This window comes from Acipenser ruthenus, chromosome 14 (genome assembly GCF_902713425.1).
Source record: "Acipenser ruthenus chromosome 14, fAciRut3.2 maternal haplotype, whole genome shotgun sequence".
NCBI classification, from domain to species: domain Eukaryota; kingdom Metazoa; phylum Chordata; class Actinopteri; order Acipenseriformes; family Acipenseridae; genus Acipenser; species Acipenser ruthenus.
In genome coordinates, this window is record NC_081202.1 from 9,947,962 (window position 1) to 9,972,572 (window position 24,611).

General features: G+C 37.4%; 1 protein-coding gene across 1 annotated transcript in view; it reads right to left on the minus strand.

Moving 5' to 3' along the window:
* The window catches only part of LOC117419485 (PDZ domain-containing RING finger protein 4-like), a 125,371-nt gene extending 109,763 nt beyond the window's left edge, over positions 1-15,608 (minus strand). The window contains exons 1-3 of the mRNA XM_034032259.3: positions 14,812-15,608; positions 14,018-14,104; positions 13,100-13,204 (exon numbers count right to left, since the gene is read on the minus strand). Coding sequence (XP_033888150.3) covers positions 13,100-13,204; positions 14,018-14,104; positions 14,812-15,525 — 906 coding nt within the window. The 5' untranslated portion in view covers positions 15,526-15,608. The remainder of the gene's footprint in view (positions 1-13,099; positions 13,205-14,017; positions 14,105-14,811) is intronic.
* Positions 15,609-24,611: the final 9,003 nt, after the last annotated feature.

Below are 24,611 nucleotides of genomic sequence, written 5' to 3' on the forward strand. Positions count from 1 at the left end.
CCACGTTGTAGCTAACGGTATTAAATCCCCACAAAACAAGGATGACATTTTCTGTCAGTCTGAATATACAACCTGAGACCCCTCAAATTCTTGCATTGTTTGATACTCCTGAATATATTTCAAAGCACATGTGGCTGATGAAGCTTTTAAAAGATTACAATTCCTTGAATTCACAGCTTTTGGGAAATAAAAAAACCCAAAACAAAACCAAGTTAAAAAACATGGTACCTTTCTAAAGTTACGGCTATCTTTTAGTAGACTCCTTTGGGATGGTATTTGCCCTGAAGCAAGTTATTGTGTGGGTTGAGAAAATGTTATGATGTTAAAAATAACTTTTTTTCTGGATTCCAATACAATGAAATAATTAAGGAGCAGAGACATATACCACAGAAATCTCAGGTCTACTTTCTTCTTTAAATCACAGCTGTTAAAAGCTACTACCTACTGAAACAAAACTGCACAGTTGATGAAAATGGCTGATACAAGTAAAACTGCTGAGCACAACTGAATTAACCACATACTGCAAAACCCTCTTTATAGATTCAACAACTTTATCTTCAAAATGAAGGTTCAAACATGATTACATCAAAGGGTTTTCACGGTACATATTTTTTTTTCCACAGCCTTGTGCATCTCCCTGGCATACTCTTCAATATTTTTTTAAGAGTAACTGAACTGGATTGAAAAACATGACTGAGAACTCTCACCTGCCCAATGTGAGGCATTTTTATGTTCACAATTGGAGAGGTTAGTGATCCTGGGAGTTCATCCTTTCAACATCTATTCATCCCTTGTTAATGCAGAAGCTGCCTGTCTAAAGAAAGAAGTGACACCACACAAGCTACTGGTGCATGCTGCCCAAATTGTCTATCAACACCTGTTGAACTCTAAATGGGATTCAAATGGACAAAAAAAAAAACCAAAAGCAAGATGGTGAATTATTCCAAAAATGCTCCACAGAATTTTTTATTCTGAGACACTGACCTTGGAATTGACGACCATTCATTTTCACTTCAGATTCTATATACTGCTTATCCTTGTGGTTACTTTTGTATTTTATGTCTGTTTAACATTAATGAAGAAATTACATTTTAGTCAACCGCCCTGGGATACTGCAAGTCAACAACTTTCATGTAAAAATAACAGTGCTTGTGTGGTCTCATTTTTGACTGACAAATATACCGAGTCCACAGCAGTCAAATACACACACTCTGAATTAACTCAAAAAAAGCTAAAACCTGGTGGAGCTTGTTTTTGTTGATGTTCACCGAATGTGATCCAAGAGTTCCTCTAAAGAAGGAATTTTCAACAACACGTGACGGCACCAAGTACTTAAGACACCAAACCATTTAATTGAAACCATGCAGTTAAATTAAACATACAGTGCCTTGCGAAAGTATTCGGCCCCCTTGAACTTTGCGACCTTTTGCCACATTTCAGGCTTCAAACATAAAGATATGAAACTGTAATTTTTTGTGAAGAATCAACAACAAGTGGGACACAATCATGAAGTGGAACGAAATTTATTGGATATTTCAAACTTTTTTAACAAATAAAAAACTGAAAAATTGGGCGTGCAAAATTATTCAGCCCCTTTACTTTCAGTGCAGCAAACTCTCTCCAGAAGTTCAGTGAGGATCTCTGAATGATCCAATGTTGACCTAAATGACTAATGATGATAAATAGAATCCACCTGTGTGTAATCAAGTCTCCGTATAAATGCACCTGCACTGTGATAGTCTCAGAGGTCCGTTTAAAGCGCAGAGAGCATCATGAAGAACAAGGAACACACCAGGCAGGTCTGAGATACTGTTGTGGAGAAGTTTAAAGCTGGATTTGGATACAAAAAGATTTCCCAAGCTTTAAACATCCCAAGGAGCACTGTGCAAGCGATAATATTGAAATGGAAGGAGTATCAGACCACTGCAAATCTACCAAGACCTGGCCGTCCCTCTAAACTTTCAGCTCATACAAGGAGAAGACTGATCAGAGATGCAGCCAAGAGGCCCATGATCACTCTGGATGAACTGCAGAGATCTACAGCTGAGGTGGGAGACTCTGTCCATAGGACAACAATCAGTCGTATACTGCACAAATCTGGCCTTTATGGAAGAGTGGCAAGAAGAAAGCCATTTCTTAAAGATATCCATAAAAAGTGTCGTTTACAGTTTGCCACAAGCCACCTGGGAGACACACCAAACATGTGGAAGAAGGTGCTCTGGTCAGATGAAACCAAAATCGAACTTTTTTGGCAACAATGCAAAATGTTATGTTTGGCGTAAAAGCAACACAGCTCATCACCCTGAACACACCATCCCCACTGTCAAACATGGTGGTGGCAGCATCATGGTTTGGGCCTGCTTCAGCAGGGACAGGGAAGATGGTTAAAATTGATGGGAAGATGGATGGAGCCAAATACAGGACCATTCTGGAAGAAAACCTGATGGAGTCTGCAAAAGACCTGAGACTGGGACGGAGATTTGTCTTCCAACAAGACAATGATCCAAAACATAAAGCAAAATCTACAATGGAATGGTTCACAAATAAACATATCCAGGTGTTAGAATGGCCAAGTCAAAGTCCAGACCTGAATCCAATCGAGAATCTGTGGAAAGAACTGAAAACTGCTGTTCACAAATGCTCTCCATCCAACCTCACTGAGCTCGAGCTGTTTTGCAAGGAGGAATGGGCAAAAATTTCAGTCTCTCGATGTGCAAAACTGATAGAGACATACCCCAAGCGACTTACAGCTGTAATCGCAGCAAAAGGTGGCGCTACAAAGTATTAACTTAAGGGGGCTGAATAATTTTGCACGCCCAATTTTTCAGTTTTTTATTTGTTAAAAAAGTTTGAAATATCCAATAAATTTCGTTCCACTTCATGATTGTGTCCCACTTGTTGTTGATTCTTCACAAAAAATTACAGTTTCATATCTTTATGTTTGAAGCCTGAAATGTGGCAAAAGGTCGCAAAGTTCAAGGGGGCCAAATACTTTCGCAAGGCACTGTATATACACAATTGACCATGAGTATGAGTCAGCATATTGCAAACAAACATTAAACATTTAGCTCTCAAGGGAACTGGTCCTGTTGTGGGTTAACACAGAGAAGAAAATGTAACCTTGCAGCCCTATTCGTAAAACTAGCCCAGGTCTGGGAGCTAAAGCATTTAAAGGAAACCCAAAACCATGGAGATTAACTCTCCCACTTAGGTTAGCAGAGTCCTCTTTCAGGTCACATGGCCCAGCTCTTGCTTCTATATCAAACAGTCGGGGAAATAGAGAATACACCATGAACATTCATAGAGTACTATAGTTATTTCACAAACATAGCCGAACAACCATGAGCCCCCGAAGAGCTCGAGTGGGTTGTTTAGGGCTCTCCACATGAGTGAAGTAACCACATGACTATGAACTCATGACTGAGTATTCTGTAGAATAATAATGGGAGAGAAAGTATGTTTAGGTATAGCTTCCCTGCATCAATTTTTAAAGAAACTACTCTTAAAGAAGTTTACTATGGTAAATGAACACTTCACTTTGGAAAAATGCATGGTCCTTCAGCACTACATTAACATTTGAACTTTATTCTTAAAGAACTCAAACACACTAAATAGTGAAAATCTGCCTTTGGTCTACTGAGACTCCAAATCAACAATCAACATCCTTTACTGGACCACTGCATAGCCAGAGCTTGTTTATGTAACCTTTTATCCCTGTACCAGGTCTCCATAAAAGCTTCACATAGTGTAATGCATGTATATCTGGAATGAGAATAACAACACAGAGTGTTTGTTTTTTTGTTTGAATCAGAGCATCTCTGCATTGAAATAAATAGAGGGTGTCAAATATGTTATATATTTGACATGTATATATGCATCACCTTAAACCTACCTTACCATAAATGCACTTCAACCAAGTGTGAATTAACCTTGGCAGGGGAGAACGCAGCGTCTCCACTAAGGCAACCACAATGTCATCTTGATCCTTCTTGTATATATCATTTGTACAAACAGTAATATAAATACATTTCCTTTCATGAAGAGCTAAACCCTAGCTTAGCTGATTTCTTTTTTTAACTTGGGAGGCTGCTTATTTTATAATACTAACTTAATGGAAATCATAATGTTGTCTGGTTTAATTAAGCTAACAACAAAGAGGGAGTTTACTGGTTTGGTTTAGTTTAGTCTCGGTCTTGTATGCCAAAGCCACCTATAATCCTCATTCCTAATTTCTGATGCAAGGGGGCTTCAGTGCTGTCACTGCTGGTATATTACCTCATTCTTATTCCGAACAATTTTGACCCAAAGTCATTTCTGACACACTTCTTATAAACAAACATATGCTGTTAAGCATTAAAGGACTGCAAACATACTTGGTGTCAAACATTGCCGGTGTGTGTGTTACTTAGCAAATGCCACCCAACCAGGACTGAAGATCATGACCCCCATAAAGGGCATTAGCTCAATTAAAGGCTGCTGTGTTTATGGATTCAGTCTGTTATAGCTGAATTAGCCAGTTAAACATCTATGTGAAGTCTCAATCCAAATAGAGAATCTCTGTCACTGCCATTATACAGCATAAAGAACGAACCTGTACTTCAAGTAAGGTGGATTAATTTGTACATTAGGAAAGAATCTAAAAAAATACTTTTAAAAAGCTACCTCTGATGGCATTGAGATTTAAAAGTTACATGCATTAGAATATCCCTAGAGTTATCTTCAAAAGCAGAAACTGATATAACAATTTACTAGAGAACAATGCTCAGCCACAGAAGTGGTTACTGGACAGTTTTTTTTTTGTAGTATGAAATAATGGACTTTGGAGCTACAGTACAGTATGGGTCTTTATTCACAAAACATTGACTTGCACTTCATTTAAAGAATGAATGTTCGAAAACCTTCTCTGCAGAGTGCACTAAAACACAAGAATAAACTCAAAATATACCTTTGAAACAGTCAAGCAATGTTTAATTCAACAGATCTTTGGTAATACGGCCATGGTCTGAACTTGTATACATGACCTCTTGGTTCACAGCCCCCTGGAGTGACAAGTTATTTAAAACAACACTATAAACTCTAAACTTGCGGTTAACGCAAAGGTAAGCCAGTACTCCATGAACTTGATGAATGACCCTGGGGCAAGTCACTTCACCCCCTTCCAACTTGGTTCATCTACAGCAGGGCTTCTCAAACCCGGTCCTGGGGACCCCTGTGTCTGCTGGTTTTCATTCCAACCGAACTCTCAATTACTTAACTATACCCTTAATTGAATTGATAATTTGCTTAATTAGACCTTTTTACTTGTTTTCAGATCTTAAATGGTTGCAGATTTCAAGTTAGCTATAACATTTTATAAGTAACTTGAACTGCAACTGTTTAAGAGCTGAAAACAAGTAAAAATGTCTAATTAAACTAATTATTAGTTCAATAAAGGGTATAGTTAAGTAATTGAGAGCTTGGTTGGAATGAAAACCAGCAGACACAGGGGGTCCCCAGGACCGAATTTGAGAAGCCCTGATCTCAAAAAGGTCAGGCAGGGCCTCTCATGAAACAGGCAACTTCACAATCCCTATGGTATTCTGCATAAAGATACAGTACATTGCTTTCTAAACAAAGCTTCTAGACTATGAGACATATCAAGCATAAAAAGTTACAGCACAGCTCAGCCACAGGATTTTGATTAAAAAGCTTTCTGCACTTTTGAGACATAATGTTGGCTATTGCTGAAAGCGTAGTCTCACACACATAAACGTCAAACCAAAAAATACGTATTGAAAGACACACTAGGCAGCCAGTTCTTTTCGGATATTCTCACTGTATTATGCAATCACCCACCGAATACAGTATTTCATGCAGACAAAAACTAGCACCAGATTTGCCCCAGATCCACCACAATTGTCTGGAGAAGTCAATAGGTCATTGAAGTCAATAGGGTTGATGAATTAAAAATGTGATTGAGATTTTAATCTGTTAAACAAACACTGTATATTGGAATGTATGCAAGACAGAATGGATTTGCAGGTGCTTGTTTCTTAATTGCCTTCACTAGGTACAAATCCTTTACAGTAAGTGGAGTTTTAGGGTTCTGTTGTCACTCAGCTCACATGCTGGGAGAAGGGCTTACATGAGAACATAAGAAGAACATAAGAATATAAGAAAGTTTACAAACGAGAGGAGGCCATTCAGCCCATCTTGCTCGTTTGGTTGTTAGTAGCTTATTGATCCCAGAATCTCATCAAGCAGCTTCTTGAAGGATCCCAGGGTGTCAGCTTCAACAACATTACTGGGGAGTTGGTTCCAGACCCTCACAATTCTGTGTAAAAAAGTGCCTCCTATCTTCTGTTCTGAATGCCCCTTTATCTAATCTCCATTTGTGACCCCTGGTCCTTGTTTCTTTTTTCAGGTCAAAAAAGCACCCTTATGCACCCTTCTGACAGCTCCTAAATAGCAGGTACACCAAATGAGACTAGGGCCCAGTGTCCAAAACTAATAAATCCTAGTAATATTGTATTAGGCCCTGAACAGATTTGCAGACAAGCATTTACCTAACTTTCATAAAATAAGCATTAGGATCACCACATAGACTATTCTGAAAAGAGCTGTGACATCTGTTAACTAACTTATTAAGGATGGAGTCATTTCTGCCAAACAGACACTGTAACTTTTCAACACTGTTCACTGCACTCTGTGCAGTCCAACACGGTCAACATGCCATGAATAACAGCATTTACAGAGACATCTCTGTTTAAAGAATTAATTCATAATCATGATTTATTGTCAGAGACAATTATTCCCCCCCCCCCCCCCCCCAGAGATGCCTCAGGAATTTGCTTTCTTTTTCCATCGGGTTGTCATTAGGAAGAGAAACACTGAAAAACAGTATGAGAGAGATCTACTAAACGATTCCATCTATCTAGGAGGTACCTAGTTAGCAGAAAGAACATACGTGGGTCATCCTACAATGTCTTACAAACAGAGACCAACTGCAGGGTAGATATAAAAAAAATTGGCACAGTTATAGTACAGTATATGCCCTTGTTATGGCATCCTCTTCATACAAATCTGTCACAAGTATGTTTTCTATATTAGGATACCGACACTGCTCAAATACATAAAAGGTGCAAAATAAGAACTAGGGTGCAAAATAGTTTTTACTGCATAACCCAACATAGAGTTTGTGAGAAAAGAGGAGGGACATCCTGAGGATTTATAATAAATAGTATATGGTTAAAATTTAGCATTTCAATAAATTGTTTTCTTTAATATTTTGAATGCAAACTTCTTGATTTTGTACACTTACTCACAGTAACGTGTGTATGTCATTAATCTCAAAAAAAAAAAAAATCATGTAAACTCCTGACATTGTAGGTTTGTGTTTTGCTATTATATTCATTTTGGAGGTAAAAACTGCATTGCAAAATATTGTTTTGCAAGCTTCTGTTTACTTGTTTTTCTCCTGCTCCTCCAGTAGGTGCTTTGTATAAATTGGAAGCTTTGGTTAGATGCTTTTAATTAATGACACCATTAATTTCGGAAAAGAGAATGTACTTAACAAGGAGCATGTTTAGGAGCTGGAAAACATTCCCTGTGAAACCATGTTTGGATTTAAAGACATGACAGTCACATCCTATTGAGTCTCTGATTATAGGGTTAGCAGAGTTGCTACACCCAACCACACATAATTAAATGTTTAATGAAAAGGGAGACTGGGAAGATTGAAGGATATTGGGCACCCAGTCTGGGACTCTGACAGTATTTCTTGCCTTGAGGTAAGCGGATAACGTACTGCATTCATACAACATACGTTAGCTGTCTACTTCTCTTTATGAAGCTGCCTCAATCTACAAAGAAAAAACTACCTACTCAGTCCATGATGTGAAATTACAAGCAAGCTTAGAGTGGCTATGTGAAGCGGTGTCAGCGCCCCCAGCATCTGGATGTTCTGTTAATCATTGCAACCAGTCACTGGTGTTGACTTCAAAAGCTGTTCTCCACACAACTTACAAAGTTAAGAAGCCCCAGAAGTGTGATTTTGCTTCTTTTTTCTCAGTGTCCACCATGATTAATAGCCACTTTCTGTATTAGAAATGTACAAAGTCCTCCTGTCAGTAGCTGGCTAGTGCCTGTGTTGTACAGCATGGCTACCATTAGGACCTCTCTCATTCCAAAAGCCTGCACTGTACCCGTCATAAGAAGATAAGAGGCCATTCAGCTGCCAGTGATGGGTCTATTAAAACACTGAGGTCTTTCTCTTGGTGAGCCTGTTCTAGTTCTATAACCCCGATCTGGTATTTGGATCCTACATTTTTGTGACTGTTCATGTATCTCTTTACATTAAACTTAATTTCTGCCTAGTTCTGTACAGTATGTGGCCTAAAGATTTTTGGATGTCCTGGGGGGCTGAAAGTGTGTCGTCAGCAAATCTGAACTAAGATTGCTACTTATCCCCCAATCTGTCACTGATGTAAACAAGAAACAACAGGGCTCCAAGCATGGAGCCGTCAGCACCCAGGCTCAAGTTACACGCTGTCCTTTTACCCAATAACCAGTGAAGCACCTATGAACTCTGAGACAGTTACGGTATAAGTTTATATTAAATAGTCTTTTTTTAAATGATCCCCCTCAAATCATGAAACACATTATACATGATGTAATGCAGTACAGTACAGTATAACAGTATCCCTTGAAGATAGTTGGCATCTGAGCAGAAAAATTGATAAACTGACTAGTTAAAACCTCAAAACTGTTAAATCCATTATAAACACTTCACTTTGTGGTATCCTCTGCAGTTTGTGGTTCCAAATAATTGGCGAAACATCCCTTCAGTGAGGCCCTTTCATGTTTAAATTGGTCCCCATGGTGCCAACGTACCCATGATAGCAGTAATCAGACCTGCTAAAGAAATCATACAGTGACAAATTACCTAAGTTATTTTAGTCAAAACACAGCTAATCCATGTAGAAATGTGCTTGTATCAGAGGACAATATACCAAATGCCTTGTTCCAATATGTGTTCAATATAATGCTTGCAGTATTTATATGGTATTAGAAATAACCAGGAGTTCAAATGAACTGTCTTCCTTAGAGCTCCAAAATGTGCCTGCATAAAATAACATGTTTATATTTTATATCAGAACTGGCATGCTTATTTTGTTGTATGTCCATAATATAAACTGATGTTTAAACTTTATTATAGTGTATTTATTTAAAAATATCACATCCCTAATTTCAAGACCAAGAAACAAACAAACAAACAAACAAAGACCCAAAACTAAAATTCGTATTATTAGAGTGACAGTAGTTGTTTCAAAGTTTTGATTCACTTCATATTTGTAAACACAACCCGATAAGACTTGCCTGAGACCATCTGAAGACGAATCACAAGATTCTTGACATGGCTGCCCAGAAAGCTGCTTGAACTATGTTTGTCTCTCATACTTCCATGTTAAAAATGTACAGTAATGTAGGTTACAGAAAGCTCTGTTTGCATGTCTTGCTTTCAGTCATTGCGTATCCTGTCAATTGTCCGGACCTCTTCAACAACTCGTGTCCTATTGGTTATTAACCATCCAGTTATGCATCCAATGTGACATTATTTGCCCCCAATTACACTGCTGAGGAGTTGACAAATTGCTTGAGTTAAAATAAGACATGCAAAGAGAGCTTTTGTTAACCTACTATGCTACCAGATCAAAAGGCATGTTTGCTTCAGCATGTGTTTCTTCCAAAACTGCATATGTGAGATCTCAATAGTGAATTTTGCACGCAAGGTAAGATTTATAGGATATGTTCATGGAGTACTGTAGTTTTTCCACGAACGAGGAAAGCCAAATATCCAATGATCATCCTCGTGAGTGTCATAAATAAAGTACTCTGTGAACTGTGCGATCCACCCAGTCATTCTGTTGCAAGATTTTTAAATGAATGCAAGATTAATTCCAAAACGAAACCTGGTATAAAATATTCACTCTTTACATTATTTCATTTACCAGAATTATTTTAACACACTGGGCCACCTAGCTCCTCCTTTTTGACCAAGAGAAAAAACAACTTTGTTACTTGTCATGAAGCAACAAGTACAAACAGTCTGAATTAAAATAACTGTGCTTTTTAAATATACAGTCATTGTGGCAATGTTAGGCACCTAATAATAGTCACATTTTAACATGGCATTTCTTTTAAAATGGCGTTACCAATTTAAATCTAAGACTTGTAAAGCAATAACAACAAATACCAGAGCTGGTGAGAGTAAACAAAAGGTTCCATTTTTTCTTCCTACCTGCTTTCCAGTGATTACATTATCTAATCAAAAACAGCTGGCCGCACAGAACTGAGCCAGACGTTCTCTTTCAAAATGAGGGTGACTACACAGACCCCTCAAAGCAGGAGAGCAAAGCACTGTCTTCCAGATGGTGTTACGCTACATTTCAGTTTGGGACTGAGCCTAAATCACCCTTTGCATGGGGCCTTGCAGTTTAAGACTGCTCTGTGAGATGTAAGCTACTTTTATTTGGCAGAACTAGTCAGCTGTGAGTGCTTTTGTTTGGCTGCTGTAAATTCAATTCCTCTTACAAGCTATTGCTCTGTAAGTAAAAGGAGTTATTTTCAGAATTACCTTTAGCCTCCTTGGGGGTGAAAATTTATCGGAGCTGTGTCAATGTTAAATTAGTCCAAAATGTGTGGTTTATTCACCTCCAGATATGTAAGTGCCCAAACTGTAGCAGTACATATCTGTCTGTCATTACAGTATACTGCCTTTCTTTGTGTAAGTGTTTTAGTTTGCTTGTTTCTTTGTTTTTTATTTGTATTGTACAAGTGTGTATGTGTGCTGTTATATACAGCCACCAAGAGCATTGAAAGTATTGTAAAAAAAAAAAATCCTAAACGCCTTTGTATTTTAATTGAAAATGTCCTGTTATATGAGGAAATGAATGGTCAAAGTTGAGATTACTAGAAACAAATCCAAATAAAAGAAAACAATTCCTCACAGCACTCTTACAACTCTAGCAGTATACAACTTCACAGCCCTGGAAGTAAGTGCCCTTTTATATATTCAAGAATTTGTGCTAAAGAATGTGTGCAGAATATCTGATAACAATTTTATGAGGTAAGCCATCCACATGGATGTACCATGACATATACAGTATGTTAAATAACTTCTTGAAACAAATGTACAAGCGCAGTTTCTTTAAATTACCAAAACTGGTTACAAAGATACAGGTTTATTAGCTATCCTAGCCAAGAACTCATACATAAGTGGAACACCATGACCTATATTCTGAGAAGTCTCAACAACATGTGTTAACAAACATTTATATGATCGTTTCTATTGAAATCTAAAAAGTCTGATATTCCAAGTCAGTATATCCCATCACCAGAGAGTAGTCATTATAGTGGTTTCATAATTTGTTTTTAGATTTGAAATTACTATATATATATATATATATATATATATATATATATATATATATAGTACTGCTGTACACTGTCCTTCTTGCACAGCTTGGTGGGCCAGAGGCACAGTAACTGATTTATCCCCTTGTTAAATTAAATCAGGCCATCTCCAAACAGGGATAAGAAACCAGGAAGACAGCCCTTAGTTTTGCAAGTAGGTCTTAAATCATAATAGTTAAAAATAGGGAATTATTTACTACTGTATACAAAACAAACAATTAACACATACATGGGAATAAGGTAACCCCCCCTTAAGAATCTCAATATTGCTGCCCTGAACCTTGGAAACTGTCTCCTGCTGCCTTCCCCCACAGTATGAAGCCTTGGTGTACTTCTTGTCAGCAACCTCTCCTTTAATGCACACATCTCCTCCGTGGTCACATCTTCCTTCTACCATCTTTGAAACATCTCCAAAGTCTGTCCCTACCTTTCCCTCCCCAGATGCGGAGATACTTTGTCATGCATTTGCCTCCTCTCGACTCGACTACTGCAACTCTATATGGTGGTCTCCCGGAATGCACCATAAACCGACTGCAGCTAATTCAGAAAGCCACTGCCAGGATCCTTACCAGATGTAAAAAATGTGATCACATCACCCCCCCGTCTTGCCCAGCTGCACTGGCTACCTGTAAAGTTCAGGATTACTTTCAAAACTCTCCTGCTCACCTACAATGCCATTCATCACACAGGTCCTGAGTACCTCCTCAACTTGCTGACGCGTATGTCCCTGCACGCAAGCTGAGGTCCTCCAACTCTGGCCTGCTTGTTATCCCCAAGCAAAAGTGCACCACATCTGGAGAACCCTCGTTCAGCTTCATGGCTCCAACTCTTTGGAACTCTCTCCCATGCTCCCACCGTTGCTCGCTTTAAATCAGCTCTCAAGACCCACCTGTTCTCTTGCTTTCCATGCTCTTTAAGCCTGATGTCTGCTATTAGCTGCTGTGTTGTTGCTACTATTTCATGTATTGCTACTATCATGTATTATGCATTTTTCACTGTATTTAATGTATTATGCATTGTTGTTGTTTTTAATTTTTTTTGCAACTGTATCATGTATTATGCATTGTTTTTTTTTTTTACTGTATATCATGTATTATGCATTTCTCTGTATTTAAAGTATTATGGATTTTCTTGTTACTGCATCTTGTAAATCGCTTTGTGATGGTGGTCCACTATGAAAGGCGCTATATAAAATAAAGATTGATTGAATGATTGATTGATTGATTGATTGATTGATTGATAAAACAACTGAAACAAACAGACCAAACCATTTAATGATGTGATTACAAGACAGCTGTCAAACAGCTGTGCCTGGAGATTCTATTGTCATAGTGTAGCAAGGCATGGCTCACGCCAGCTGAACCTCATTTTTCTCTTTTTTTTTAAAAATCCAAAAAAAAGGGTTGGAGTTTACATAAGGGTATAAGACTTCCGTAACTATGAGCACACCTCTCCTTAAAACTAATGCCAGACTGTTGATTTGCTTGACCCTGATTACACAGTAAATACGCTGATGTATTACTTCCTCCAAAATGGCCTATAACAGCTCAAACTAGAAGTCTTTTTACAGTGTATATATATATATATTTTTTGACACATTAGTTGCAGATGTCATGCAAATGCTGGTTTTCCAGACCCCTCTTACCTCCACAATCCTGTCGTGAACTTGAAGTCCATCTGCTCTGTCCGCTGAGCCATTTTTCAAGATTTTTGAAATATAAATTCCTTCGGCAGTAGAATCTTCTTGATTCTTCATAGTGATGGGTTCACGAGCAAATGAAGAATGAAACAGCGTCAGTAAACAAACAGTGACAGAAAGCCTTTGTTTCACATTTTACTGAAAGCCTGGAGGTACGCAACTGAAATGAGTATGGAAGTGATTTAGCATGAAATACCCTGCTGTCACAGTTTGCGGAGTGCTTAATGATGATTAAATCACAGTTGGTTTTCAGGTGTGCCAATCATTACAGAAACTGTTCCCCAGTGTCTCACTCAAATGCAGGTTTGCTCAACCAGAAGCACTCAGAACAAACTGTAAAAACAACAAAAAATCCAGCCCTTAACTTAATCCCAACTCCACTGTCCCTAGCCCTCAGCCTCTCCCCTTTGAAATTATTTAAGTTGCTGCAGTTGTTTATGTAGCTTGTGCTTCTAGTTAAACTTTTCTTTATGCATGACGCAACACTATTTTATCTCCAATGGTAATGATAAAATGTCTCTGGTCCCAGTGTTCTTGTGTAGCAAGAGCCCTTCTCTGCTGCACAGAAGGATGCCAGCTATACTTGCTGTAAGCAGCACACACACACATTAAAACATGTGTGTCCTGACCTGACCCACAATTAAAACAATTCCCATAAAACAGGCATCCCACCCTGAAAGAACAAGGGTTACCAGAGCAATAGTATTGCAAAACTGTACATTAATCTAAGTCTCCAGTTAGTATGACTAATACCGTATATACAATGTTTCAGCAGCAATACTTACTTTAGAGGTATGTTTTAATAATGTATTATGACTAGACCGTAATGTGTATCTCCGAATACAAAATACAAAAATATTTTACCTGGCACGGTCTTCCTCCAATGATGTTGAATCCCAGACTGTCACTTTCTCTGTGAAGAACTATATTAAGTGTTTTTTGTTCTCCTCCCTAGAAAACAAATACAATTGGTGGATCATAATTTGTGCACAAACAGTTTGTGGAAGTGCCTGCCCTTAAACAAATTAGGACTGTATTAACCAGCTAGTCAAGTTAAAACTAAATACATTACGCAGTAAAAAAGTAAATATACCGTTTTGATGTTGCTGCAAACGCTACCAGGTGCGTTTACAGTTGTAGCGAAGTGTTTATAATCGAGACACGTGTTTGTTTGTTTTTTGTATTATTTTATTTATTTATTCTCATTAAGAGCAGCTGTTGTAATCAGCACCGCCATGACCTAGCTTGTTTTAACACTGTTGTGGCCGTAGAAATTAGTGAAAATTGACCCTTGGTGTGTTTGACATTTGGTATCTATCATTTAAATATATTTCAGCAGATCATACAGTATACATTTTTACATTTTAATGTGAAGCATTTCTCAATTTAAAAAAAAAATAATAATAATAATACTAATTTGCAATTTATGTAACATCCCTATGTAATAAAATAACACCCCTTTTATTAATATTTTGTATTGTTATAACATTACTAGTCGTCGCAGTAGTAGCAGTGTACAATATTCACCTACAGTATTTCATATACCAAGACAAGCACTTCCATGGAAATATAAGTAAACTGAGAAAAAAGAGTAAAAGATGGTGCCCCCGCCACCTAGTGCAGTGTATCACCCATATCTTTTTTTTTTTTTTTCTTACCTTGCAGTGGCTTGCAACATATTTAGTAATGTTGTTGATGTGGATCATGTACTGGTTAAATTTCTTCTGGTACCTCAGAGCAGTGAGTTGCACTTCATTTTGAAGTGCTGATACCTGAGCCAGCAACGATTTTTCTCGTTTGCTCCATTTGACAGTCTGCTTCTTCGTGTCTTGCTCCAAGCTGGACATTTTTACCTGTAGCGCCCCATTCTGGGCTCTCAGTGCCCGGAGGCAGCAGTGATTTCCCTGGATCAGGTCCTTATGGAGCAGTACCAATCCGCACCCTTTCTGACAGATTCCTACGGGTCTGTAATCGCAGCTTTCCCTCATGTGAGAGTCCATGTCTCTTAAATTGAGCACCTCTTTGCAGCCCTTATTCCTGCACTGGGCTGGACTGTAATCACACATTTCTACATGATCTCTCAATTCCTGCAGTTTGACTGTCTTTGCACAGCCCCTGGCATGATAATCACATCTGGTGTCCAGCTTCTGGATGAGATTTTTCAGTGGAAGGACCTGGTGAAGTTCCTTAGCAGAGATGGACTGACACTGCAGCGGGCAGAGTCTCTGCTGTACCGCCCAAGGTAGCAAACAGCCAGCACAGAAAACGTGTCCGCACGGGGTGGACAGCGGCTCCTCCAGAACTTTTGCGCACAGTTTGCATTTTAAGTCAGAGTCCACGTCTTCTGCAAACCGATCCAAGTCAAACCCCATGATTTAAAATATATATATATTCTGGTCGGTGATTAGTGAATTTGGAAAGTTTCCCCGAGCCCCGCGTATCTGTACGAGATGTTACCTCAGTCATTGGCTATAATGACTTCCAGTTTTTTTGCTATGAAGTTTTAAGCAGCCTGCGCCTACCGTATTGTCACTAAACTAAGCGCCCAGAATTCTCAAACTAAAACGCATACTGTAGACAAATTTATATTTAAAATTATAATAATGTAAATAGATATTTTTCTTGAAATAGTCAGGATCAACCAGAAGGTAATATAATTTAAAAAACACGGATTATAGGAAAACAGGAGCAAATGTATGCTTCTTAAAAAAAAAAAAGAATACTAGTAATGTATTTTTTTAAAAGTCTGCTTATAAAAGTCTACTTAAAATACACAAATGGCAAATGGAGAACACATTTTCTTAATACTATTTGATTTAATGGGTGTCTAACTGTTGTAACCATAATCTGTTAAATATGTTTAATCTCTTTTTGTTCAACAGTTTGCACTACGTATGGTTACATTAAAATGTAATAAAGCACATAAAGTCTGTGACCGTTTAAATCCCCTTTTTTTATCTAAATGTTATTAAAAACTGCAAAAAGAAAACAGAACAACTTCAGAAAACCACATGACTTTCAATTAATAAGAGCAACTCAGATTGCATGACTAACCAAACAAGACTGATTATGCTGTAGGGACTCCCATGATGTTGTATCATGGCAGTCATCCCTAGCATAGACATACTGTAGCCGATGATGCTTGAAAAGCACAGGAATGGCTTTTGGGGTGAAAACAGCATGGCAGTTCCATGGGGATTGGCTGCACAGTGGGTTACGCCATCCTTTCGCCTCTGGAGGCCTGCTTTTGAATCAAACCTATGCTGGCAGTGAAATTAGTTTTGTGATTTTAAACCCACAATACTGTACTGTTGGCACTGGGAACCCCTGCAGACATTCATAAAGAAAGAAAAGTAAAGGAATGAATGGGTGTGTAACTGGGAGTGTTGCGTGATACACTGCCAGCACAGATTCTGTCCAGTCCCCTGTCGGTGAGATGAGATCAGGTTAAAAACTCTAAAACCACAGATGCAAACAGTTCTTTTGTTTTGTTGTTGTTGTCATTGGCATTGCTTTAACTGAACAATAAATTTAAACATGTAACAATATTTTATTTAAGTTGTTTAAAAAGTTTTATGAGGAGTTTGACATCTTGATCTTGATTTTAAAGAATCAGCTACAAGTACATGCATTCTTTAAATACTGTAAATACGTTAATGGATGTTTGGATTGAGTAGTCAGTAGAATGGTGTGCAGACTCTTAGCATAGCTGTACTTATATTGTACTTTTTAAATCATTTTAGATCATTACAGTATATATGCAGATACCTCAAAGGTTCATTTAAGGTAACCTCTTATTTTCCATTCTTTTATTGACTTGTCCAGTCACTCACACTCATATGTATGCAGAAAATACAGTCCTGTGTATTACTGTTCTACAATATCTTGCTATGATTAATACAGCAGACTGGAAAGACTCATGTTTGTCTTCCATTTACTACTATTTAACTCCAAAGTAAAGCATAGTTTTAAATCTATAAACCAGGAAAAACTTTTAAAAAGCATGGGTATTCATTTATTTTAAAGGCTCTATGGCATTTCACAGTTTATGTAAGAGGGGTCATCACCAGAAAGATAGGGATGCACTTGGGGCCCCCGACTAATAGCATATTTTTCCTTCATAATACCATAGTCTGGAGAAGACCAACGATTCCAGCACCATTGTACAATAATAAAAGCAATACAATGAATAAATAAATAAAGCAAATACAAAGATGAATTTTAACAATTTAACAATGCAATAAATAGCCTAAATCCTTAGCTAAATACAGTAAGAAATGGTTAAATGGTAAAAATGTCAGAAATGCAGTATTGCTTAGTGTAGTTTCCTGTGGGTCAGGGTTTAATTGTAGGCTGTGGCACTCTATTTGGTGAGCTGCAGAATCATTGTCAACCCAGTTAAAATGTCTTGTGCAAAAATATAGAGAATTACTGATACTGTTAACAAAACACCCGTAAAGGCTAAAATGAAATGAACGTTGATACAGTGTTAATGTTTGACTTTTTTATGTTTTTTATATTTGCACAATTTACCTAATGGAGATTAAAAAGGTATTGGGTAAAAAGGTATGCTCTTAGTCTTTGTCTGGAAGATGACCAAATTAAATGAATCACTCGCCATCAGCAGCAGTTCCTTCCATTTCTAAACAGATCATCTTCATGGGCTAAGGCCATGCCAGTTCATCCCTTTCAATCAAAGGTTGCAAACTATTTCAATCACTCCCCTCTCAATTATTTTTTTAGATGAGAGCTGTTACACAAATGTTACAACCCGTTTCAACGTATTTGTTCAGAACACTTAAACTGAGATAGTGTCCAACAAAGGAATCCAGCGTCTGTTGAACATATTTCCCTGTGGGTAATGTCTCCCCAATGTCATTGGTCTATCAACAGCAATGTTGTCTTGTATCTTTCAGATTCTACATTTACTTTTTGTTAAATATGGCATCTGTGCTTGCTTATGTTGCGTGTATTTCTTAAAAGACAATTCCTTGTTGGTAAGGAGACTCATTAGTTTACATGACTTGAACAACATCCATTCCAAATAGAATTTAGCCCTCTTCCAATTTTGAGGCTCTCATCTTTCCCATTGACGCCAAAGTCTATAATGTAACTCGAAAGAAAATGAGTATGAACAAAGAAGGACACCTTTTTGTTGCAGCTGTTTGTTAAAGTGGTCCAAATGCGAATGCTCTTGCTTGCACTGACAAAATGTGCAATGCAGGCGCTGTGTAGGGCTTTTCACACTGCACCACCAAAACCCGGGTTGAGTCGACACGGGGTGGCCCTGGGGTGACTCACCCCTGAGTTCAGCCCTGCACGCATTCACATTTGCCATGCTCTACAATTCTCGGGATAAGATTCGCCACGGGGTTGGACGTGACGTGTCACACTGCATATTTTCAACCCGTGTCAAACACAGTAGCAGAAGTAAATATCCAACATGGCTCCCGACATGGCGTTCATTTCTCTGTGTTCTTTATTCCAAGCTTTTTTGATTATTTTGCGAAGGAGCGCTTGTGTACAACAAGCTCGGAGGACTCGTGTACAACAAGCCTGGAGGAGGCGCCGGCGACGTGTGCTCCGTGCAAGACGTAACCTTTTCAGGTTACCACAACCCCGAAACGATCTCTCTTTTTTTTATTATTTTCTTTATTTTACTTATTGTAGATAGTTCTTTGTGCAACCAAAGTTACTTTTGTTATTTCTTATTGTCTACACCAATCCTGGTCCTGGAGGACCTCGTCATTGGTCCATAACATTCTTGCCATTTTTATTTTTTTATTTACAACTGCCCGCTGATGCGTGAACCTTGTCTTTTGACGTTTGTTTTTGGCTACTGTCCTGCGCGTTTTCAACCCGAGCGTAACGCTAAAGCATTCACATTTAATTTTTCAACCCGAGGTGAGCGCTTCGTCCTGGGTTGAAAATGTTCAACCCTTGTTTCTGTTGGGGGTGAGTTTACCCCAGTAAAACAGTTTCGCCTCGGTTTGAAACTAGCAATGTGAAAAGTCCTTGTATGTAAAGTATGTGTTGCCATTTGTTTAAATGCCGTATCTTACTCAATAATATATGAACAAGAAAAGGCCCTATAGGTAAATAGGTCCAGCCCACATTCAGGTGGTTATCCTAAAAGATGCCATATCAACCTCCTGGAATTGTTAGCCCACCTACTAATAAGGCTTATTCATTTCTAATTATTATTCAAACATAACATTGTACTGTCATATTGTTTTCTACCAATTCTAACGTTGCTTTTGCATTCTTGAAATAAATATGCCCAGTAGTCCCCTGTATGAAAATATCATCCAAACCAATCATGTATAAAGGAGTTAGTTAAAATAAACTCGTTGTTTATACAGTAGTACTTATAAAGTTACCAGTATCATTGTGAATGATGCAAAACGGTTCTCCGGTTTGGTTTTATTGAGTGGGCTAGTTCAGTACCAAAAAAAGTATCTTATATTGGGAAGTTTGAGTTTAGGCAGGTTTACTATACATTGCAACATTATGCTACACTGGTTTTTGGGAATCAGCTTTAAAACATTAAAAGTGTTTAGGGCAGTGTGCAAATGAATCATTATATCTGAGTGAAGTAAGCTTCTTTCTTTTGCCTGCAGTTTCTTATTTAACCAACAGAGGTCTCTTCGTGTGCCTCTACTGTCATCAATGGAACATTTAGAACAAAGCCAACACAGTTCTAAAACATTCTCCACAGCCTGGACTCTCTCGTCCAGTTGTAGGTCAGCTGAGGACTGGCAATCTGTAATATTTTCCAGAAAGTCTCTCCTATTTTCTGTTTCTTTTAGATTTAAGCAGTTATTTGTGAAGCTAGCCAGTCTTTACGGACAGAAAATAGTCAAATGCATTTAGATTTTTTTAGATGCTTCTAGATTTGTTTTGTTGAACTGACGACCTTGCATCAGGCTTTATTTTCAGGTTTTATATTTAATATTCTGAATGGCAGAAACTAATCATCTGTGGTTAAAATACATTAAAAAAGATGGGCCTGCAAGATAATTGATTTCCACTGTCATTAAGCCATCTGCAGTTTTATGTTTAACAATAGAAAATACCGTATTTACAAGAACAGTATACATTTATGTTTTTTAACAACTTGCTTGTTCTTGACATCCCCATCCACTGGAAAAAGGAAGTGTCCTTTTGCTATACTGTACAGTTAATACAGTATAGCAGTCATATTTCTTTGTGACATTTTGTCAGATAAGTATTACTTTGAATTCTGTCTTGGAAGCCACATAACTGCTGTGGGAAATGTACATGGAAGCCGTCTGGTAAAGCATTTTAAACTGACATTTTCCTGTTAGTATTTACTGCACGTCTCAAAAACCACATAGTTTAAAAGCGGGAGCAGCCAATACAAACAATCACACAAACTCTCTTACTTTGGTAGCGGATTCTGAGCCAGACTGTTACCTTCAGTTTAAGAACTGAATACAAAGGAAAAACACTTGGAAGCTTTGCTGCTTTCTACTTTTATTCAAATTAAAGTTAAACAATGTGCGTTTGTGTTGCCATAGTCAGGAAGGAGGTTTATGACATGATGTAGTTCATCTTCACCGAGATGCATTTGTTGGCAGCTTTGAAAGAATGATGGAAAATACCCATCTCTTATGTATAGTATTAATGGGAGTATTATTCTATCAAGTATACTGCACAGATATAAAATTGCCATGGAGTCATACCTCATAATATTATTTAGCTGCTTGTATGCAATTTGGAATTGTTGATACACTGCACAGTGGGTCAGATTTATCTCAAAATCATTTTAAGATATCTAAAAAACATTTAGAGATATCTCAGAATGATTTCCAGATATCTTTAAATGGAGCTTTAAATTAGATATGTAAAGTGCATTTTCAGATATCTTTAAATCATTTTAATTGTACTGTATATTCAGGGCAAGTACAGAAACTGAGAAGGGGTTACTTCAAAGGAAGAAAAAAAAGAACATATGGCCACCTGTGTCCTTAGTGGGTGCCATCTGTTATCTGTTTACTTGTTGTGTGATGGGGAAAATCAATTATGTCATCTCTGTGGCAGGGCTAGAACCTTTGTTTTCCATGCCAGATATATCCCTTTAACTAGACTCATGTCTTCCAGTACACTATCTGCAGCTATTACCTTACCCAAACAATATAATTGTCTGCGTACTGCCTTTGTATTTCCTTGAAAATTCATAGGAACTACCTAACTGTGTATTTGTATGAACCTACTTTGTGAAAAAGACAACAAACATAGGACATGACTATTTTGTCAACCTTTTCTGTTTTATGCATTAACTTCAAAAGTAATAGGAACCAAATTTGAATCTTACTCATTTATACCATATTGTATCATCTATTCAAGTACTGTGAGAAGGTTAAAAATAGAGGATTGGCCTGCTCACCTGCCCTTTTATCCTGGAGGTAAAACGTTTCCCATAATCCTTGTATGTCGCTTAGTTTATCTGTGTAACAATGACCTCAATGACTTACTTAGTTTGTGAGATACAGTGTGTGAAGGACGGACAGAAGGGCAATAAGTACATTTTTGTAGTCTAACCTTCACTTGGCATGGATGCACATAAACATTCTACTTTATTATATAGAACTTACAAACATACCTTTCTAAACTCTAGTAGTGGCAAAAACTATTTGTGTGCAATGTATTTGATCTACAGTAGCTTCTATCAAAAGCAAAGGCCAGTTTCATAAAGCTTTTCACAGGATGGTAGTTAGCAAAACACTATTTCAAGACAGAACGTCATTATTTTGCAGAAATCAGTTCTGCTAATTTCTGCAGAATTAAACTGGAGTAGAAACAATAGCAGTGGAAGAGGTTTGTGAAAATAGCCCCAGGTGTCATATTAGTGGTTCAAGCTTATGCAGCGGGTGTATTAAAGTTTTTAAACCTCACATTTTCACATTTCTGGAAGACTTTCTTTGTGTCATAAAAGAGGTTATTGAGCTTTATTTTGAGAGGGAGAGGACAACTGTGCAGCAGTTAGGATGACCAAAAATTACATCCTTGCCTTCTGCCAAGACATACCAGCACAAGTGGTCTACTGGGAAACACTGTATAGAAACAAAGAAATGTAACCTTATACTAATGGACCAACTCCAAAAATGATGTTAAAAAAAACTGCCTTTCATCTGATACAGTAGGATCCCCAAGTGTCTTATTGTCTAATCTAGCATGACAGATTTCAAGGATTCAAACAGTAGGGATCGGTTTTCATTTTTGTTATGCTTCCTTCGCTTGTTACAACAGCGTTTTAAGAAATTTATACTGGTGACATCCTAGAGCGTCTGGAAGAAATGATAATTTGCCAGCAGGTGTGGGATTACCATTACAGTTACTTTAGAGAAGCATGGGCTTTGAATGTCAAGACAAGTCCATCTTAAACTAACAAGCAACACAACATAATAAAATACAGCAAAGCTGAAGTTTATAACCACCACACATGAATTTAAAATCAAGATTCGAGGTATCTTGGGTCTATAGTAGCTGCAGAGCTGCTAACACATGTAGTAAACATGGCAGCAAGATCAGCTATTGGCTGCCAGAAGTCAAGTGAAAAAGTTTGATACATTTATACTAATACAAGCTTCTCATACTTTACACGTGGGTTAGAATAACTGTGTTATAACACATCTCAGGTCACAAATAAAATGAAGTAGTTATTTCAACTTTACAGTGGAAATTACTCCCCATCACATGCCAATGGGCAGTCTGCTTGAGCTAGGCCCAGGACTGAATGAGGTGTGCTCACTGAGCTGTCTCAATATCAAAGATACTGTAAATGAATGCCTTTAAAAAAAGTATAGTCAGTAGTCAGCAGAAAGTATGTTTTTTCTTGTAAAACAACAAGAAATAAAAATAGGTTGAAGTTTGTAGGTAAGCGTTGAGCAGGAGAAACCTTGATGATACAACAGGAAGAAAATGAGGATTCATACATCAAAGAATCTACCCATGCAAAACAAGAAATGAAAGTTCCAGATACCAACAGTATTCTGTTACATCAAAGGCTTCCTGGTCATCTTTTATGGAACCTTGTCAAATCCATGGTATTATTATCAAAGATTCTGCACCCTGAGGCATACATACTGCAATGTCATAACGGAGAAAAGCCATTATAACAGGTCCACCACCAGGACATCCTTCAAATTAAGTGAACCACCTTATAGGATTTATACAGTACATACATATCTGTGAAATAAATAAGACATTTAGAAGATATTCATAAGACATTTTGTGTATCAACACTGCACCAGGAAGACTGTATACTGTCAGCCAGAATGCATGGCTTTTATTAGACTGGAGGCAGACTTACAGTATATGAGTGCTTCATATGGTACAGTAGCATTCTTCTCAGTGCTTAACCATTTGTGTGCTACATTGTACTAAGCCAGATGTACTACATTTGGCTTTGCTTTCACTACACTATATATATATATATATATATATATATATATATATATATATATATATATATATATATATATATATATATATATATCTGTTAACTTTTTTAATGGAATTAAAATAAATAAACTGGAATCAACGCAAGGCTGATTATTTTGTTTTGCTGTGCAGTAGGCTTGGTCCTTTCTGTTCAGACACGTCTACAACTGATTTCACGGATCCCACGAAACTAGGCTGGCATTTATGATTACGACTGGATGCATGTAGCACACAATCATGGGATTGTGAGAATGGAAATCCAAACATTACCACCATGTGATGAACAAAGTTATTTTTCCTCTCACATCATTTTGTTGTAAGTTTAGTAAATAATATGAAAACGTATTGTGTAGCTATAGTGTAGTTAATGTATGTTTATTTTGAAGTGTATCCATTTTAACGCTGGTACTAACATTTTTTTATTTTATCAGCCTGTGCAGTTACTGTATTTCTTGCCATTTACATTCTACTGTATAAGTTATTGTCCTGTGGTAGATTAATATATATATATATATATATATATATATATATATATATATATATATATATATATATATATATATACAGTATATCTTATTATGTTGACATTTGCAGATGATACTTTCAAAAGCACAATAAAATATGAAAAAAAACTTTGAATCGACCCCATGGTGTTATAACTATGTCTTCCCTTTGATATTCATAGGTTTAAAGTCATACCTTAAAATAGACCAAACCATAGATTTACTTTGATATTTTACTCACTAGGAAAGAATGACATTGGACCCAACTGGAAACTAATTTAATGTCAATCATATGTAGCTTTCCTGGTTGGAAAAGCTTACAATAGCGATACTGATTTTATTTCACATCTCCTGAAAGCTGTGGAACAAATGTTGAGGGTGATTTAGCATACCAGTAATGATTACTGTAAGCAGTACAAATACTTTTTCACTGGTACTGCTTAGTGTTTAAAGTCATGCTGACTGCCAACAAACCTAACATGAGTTAT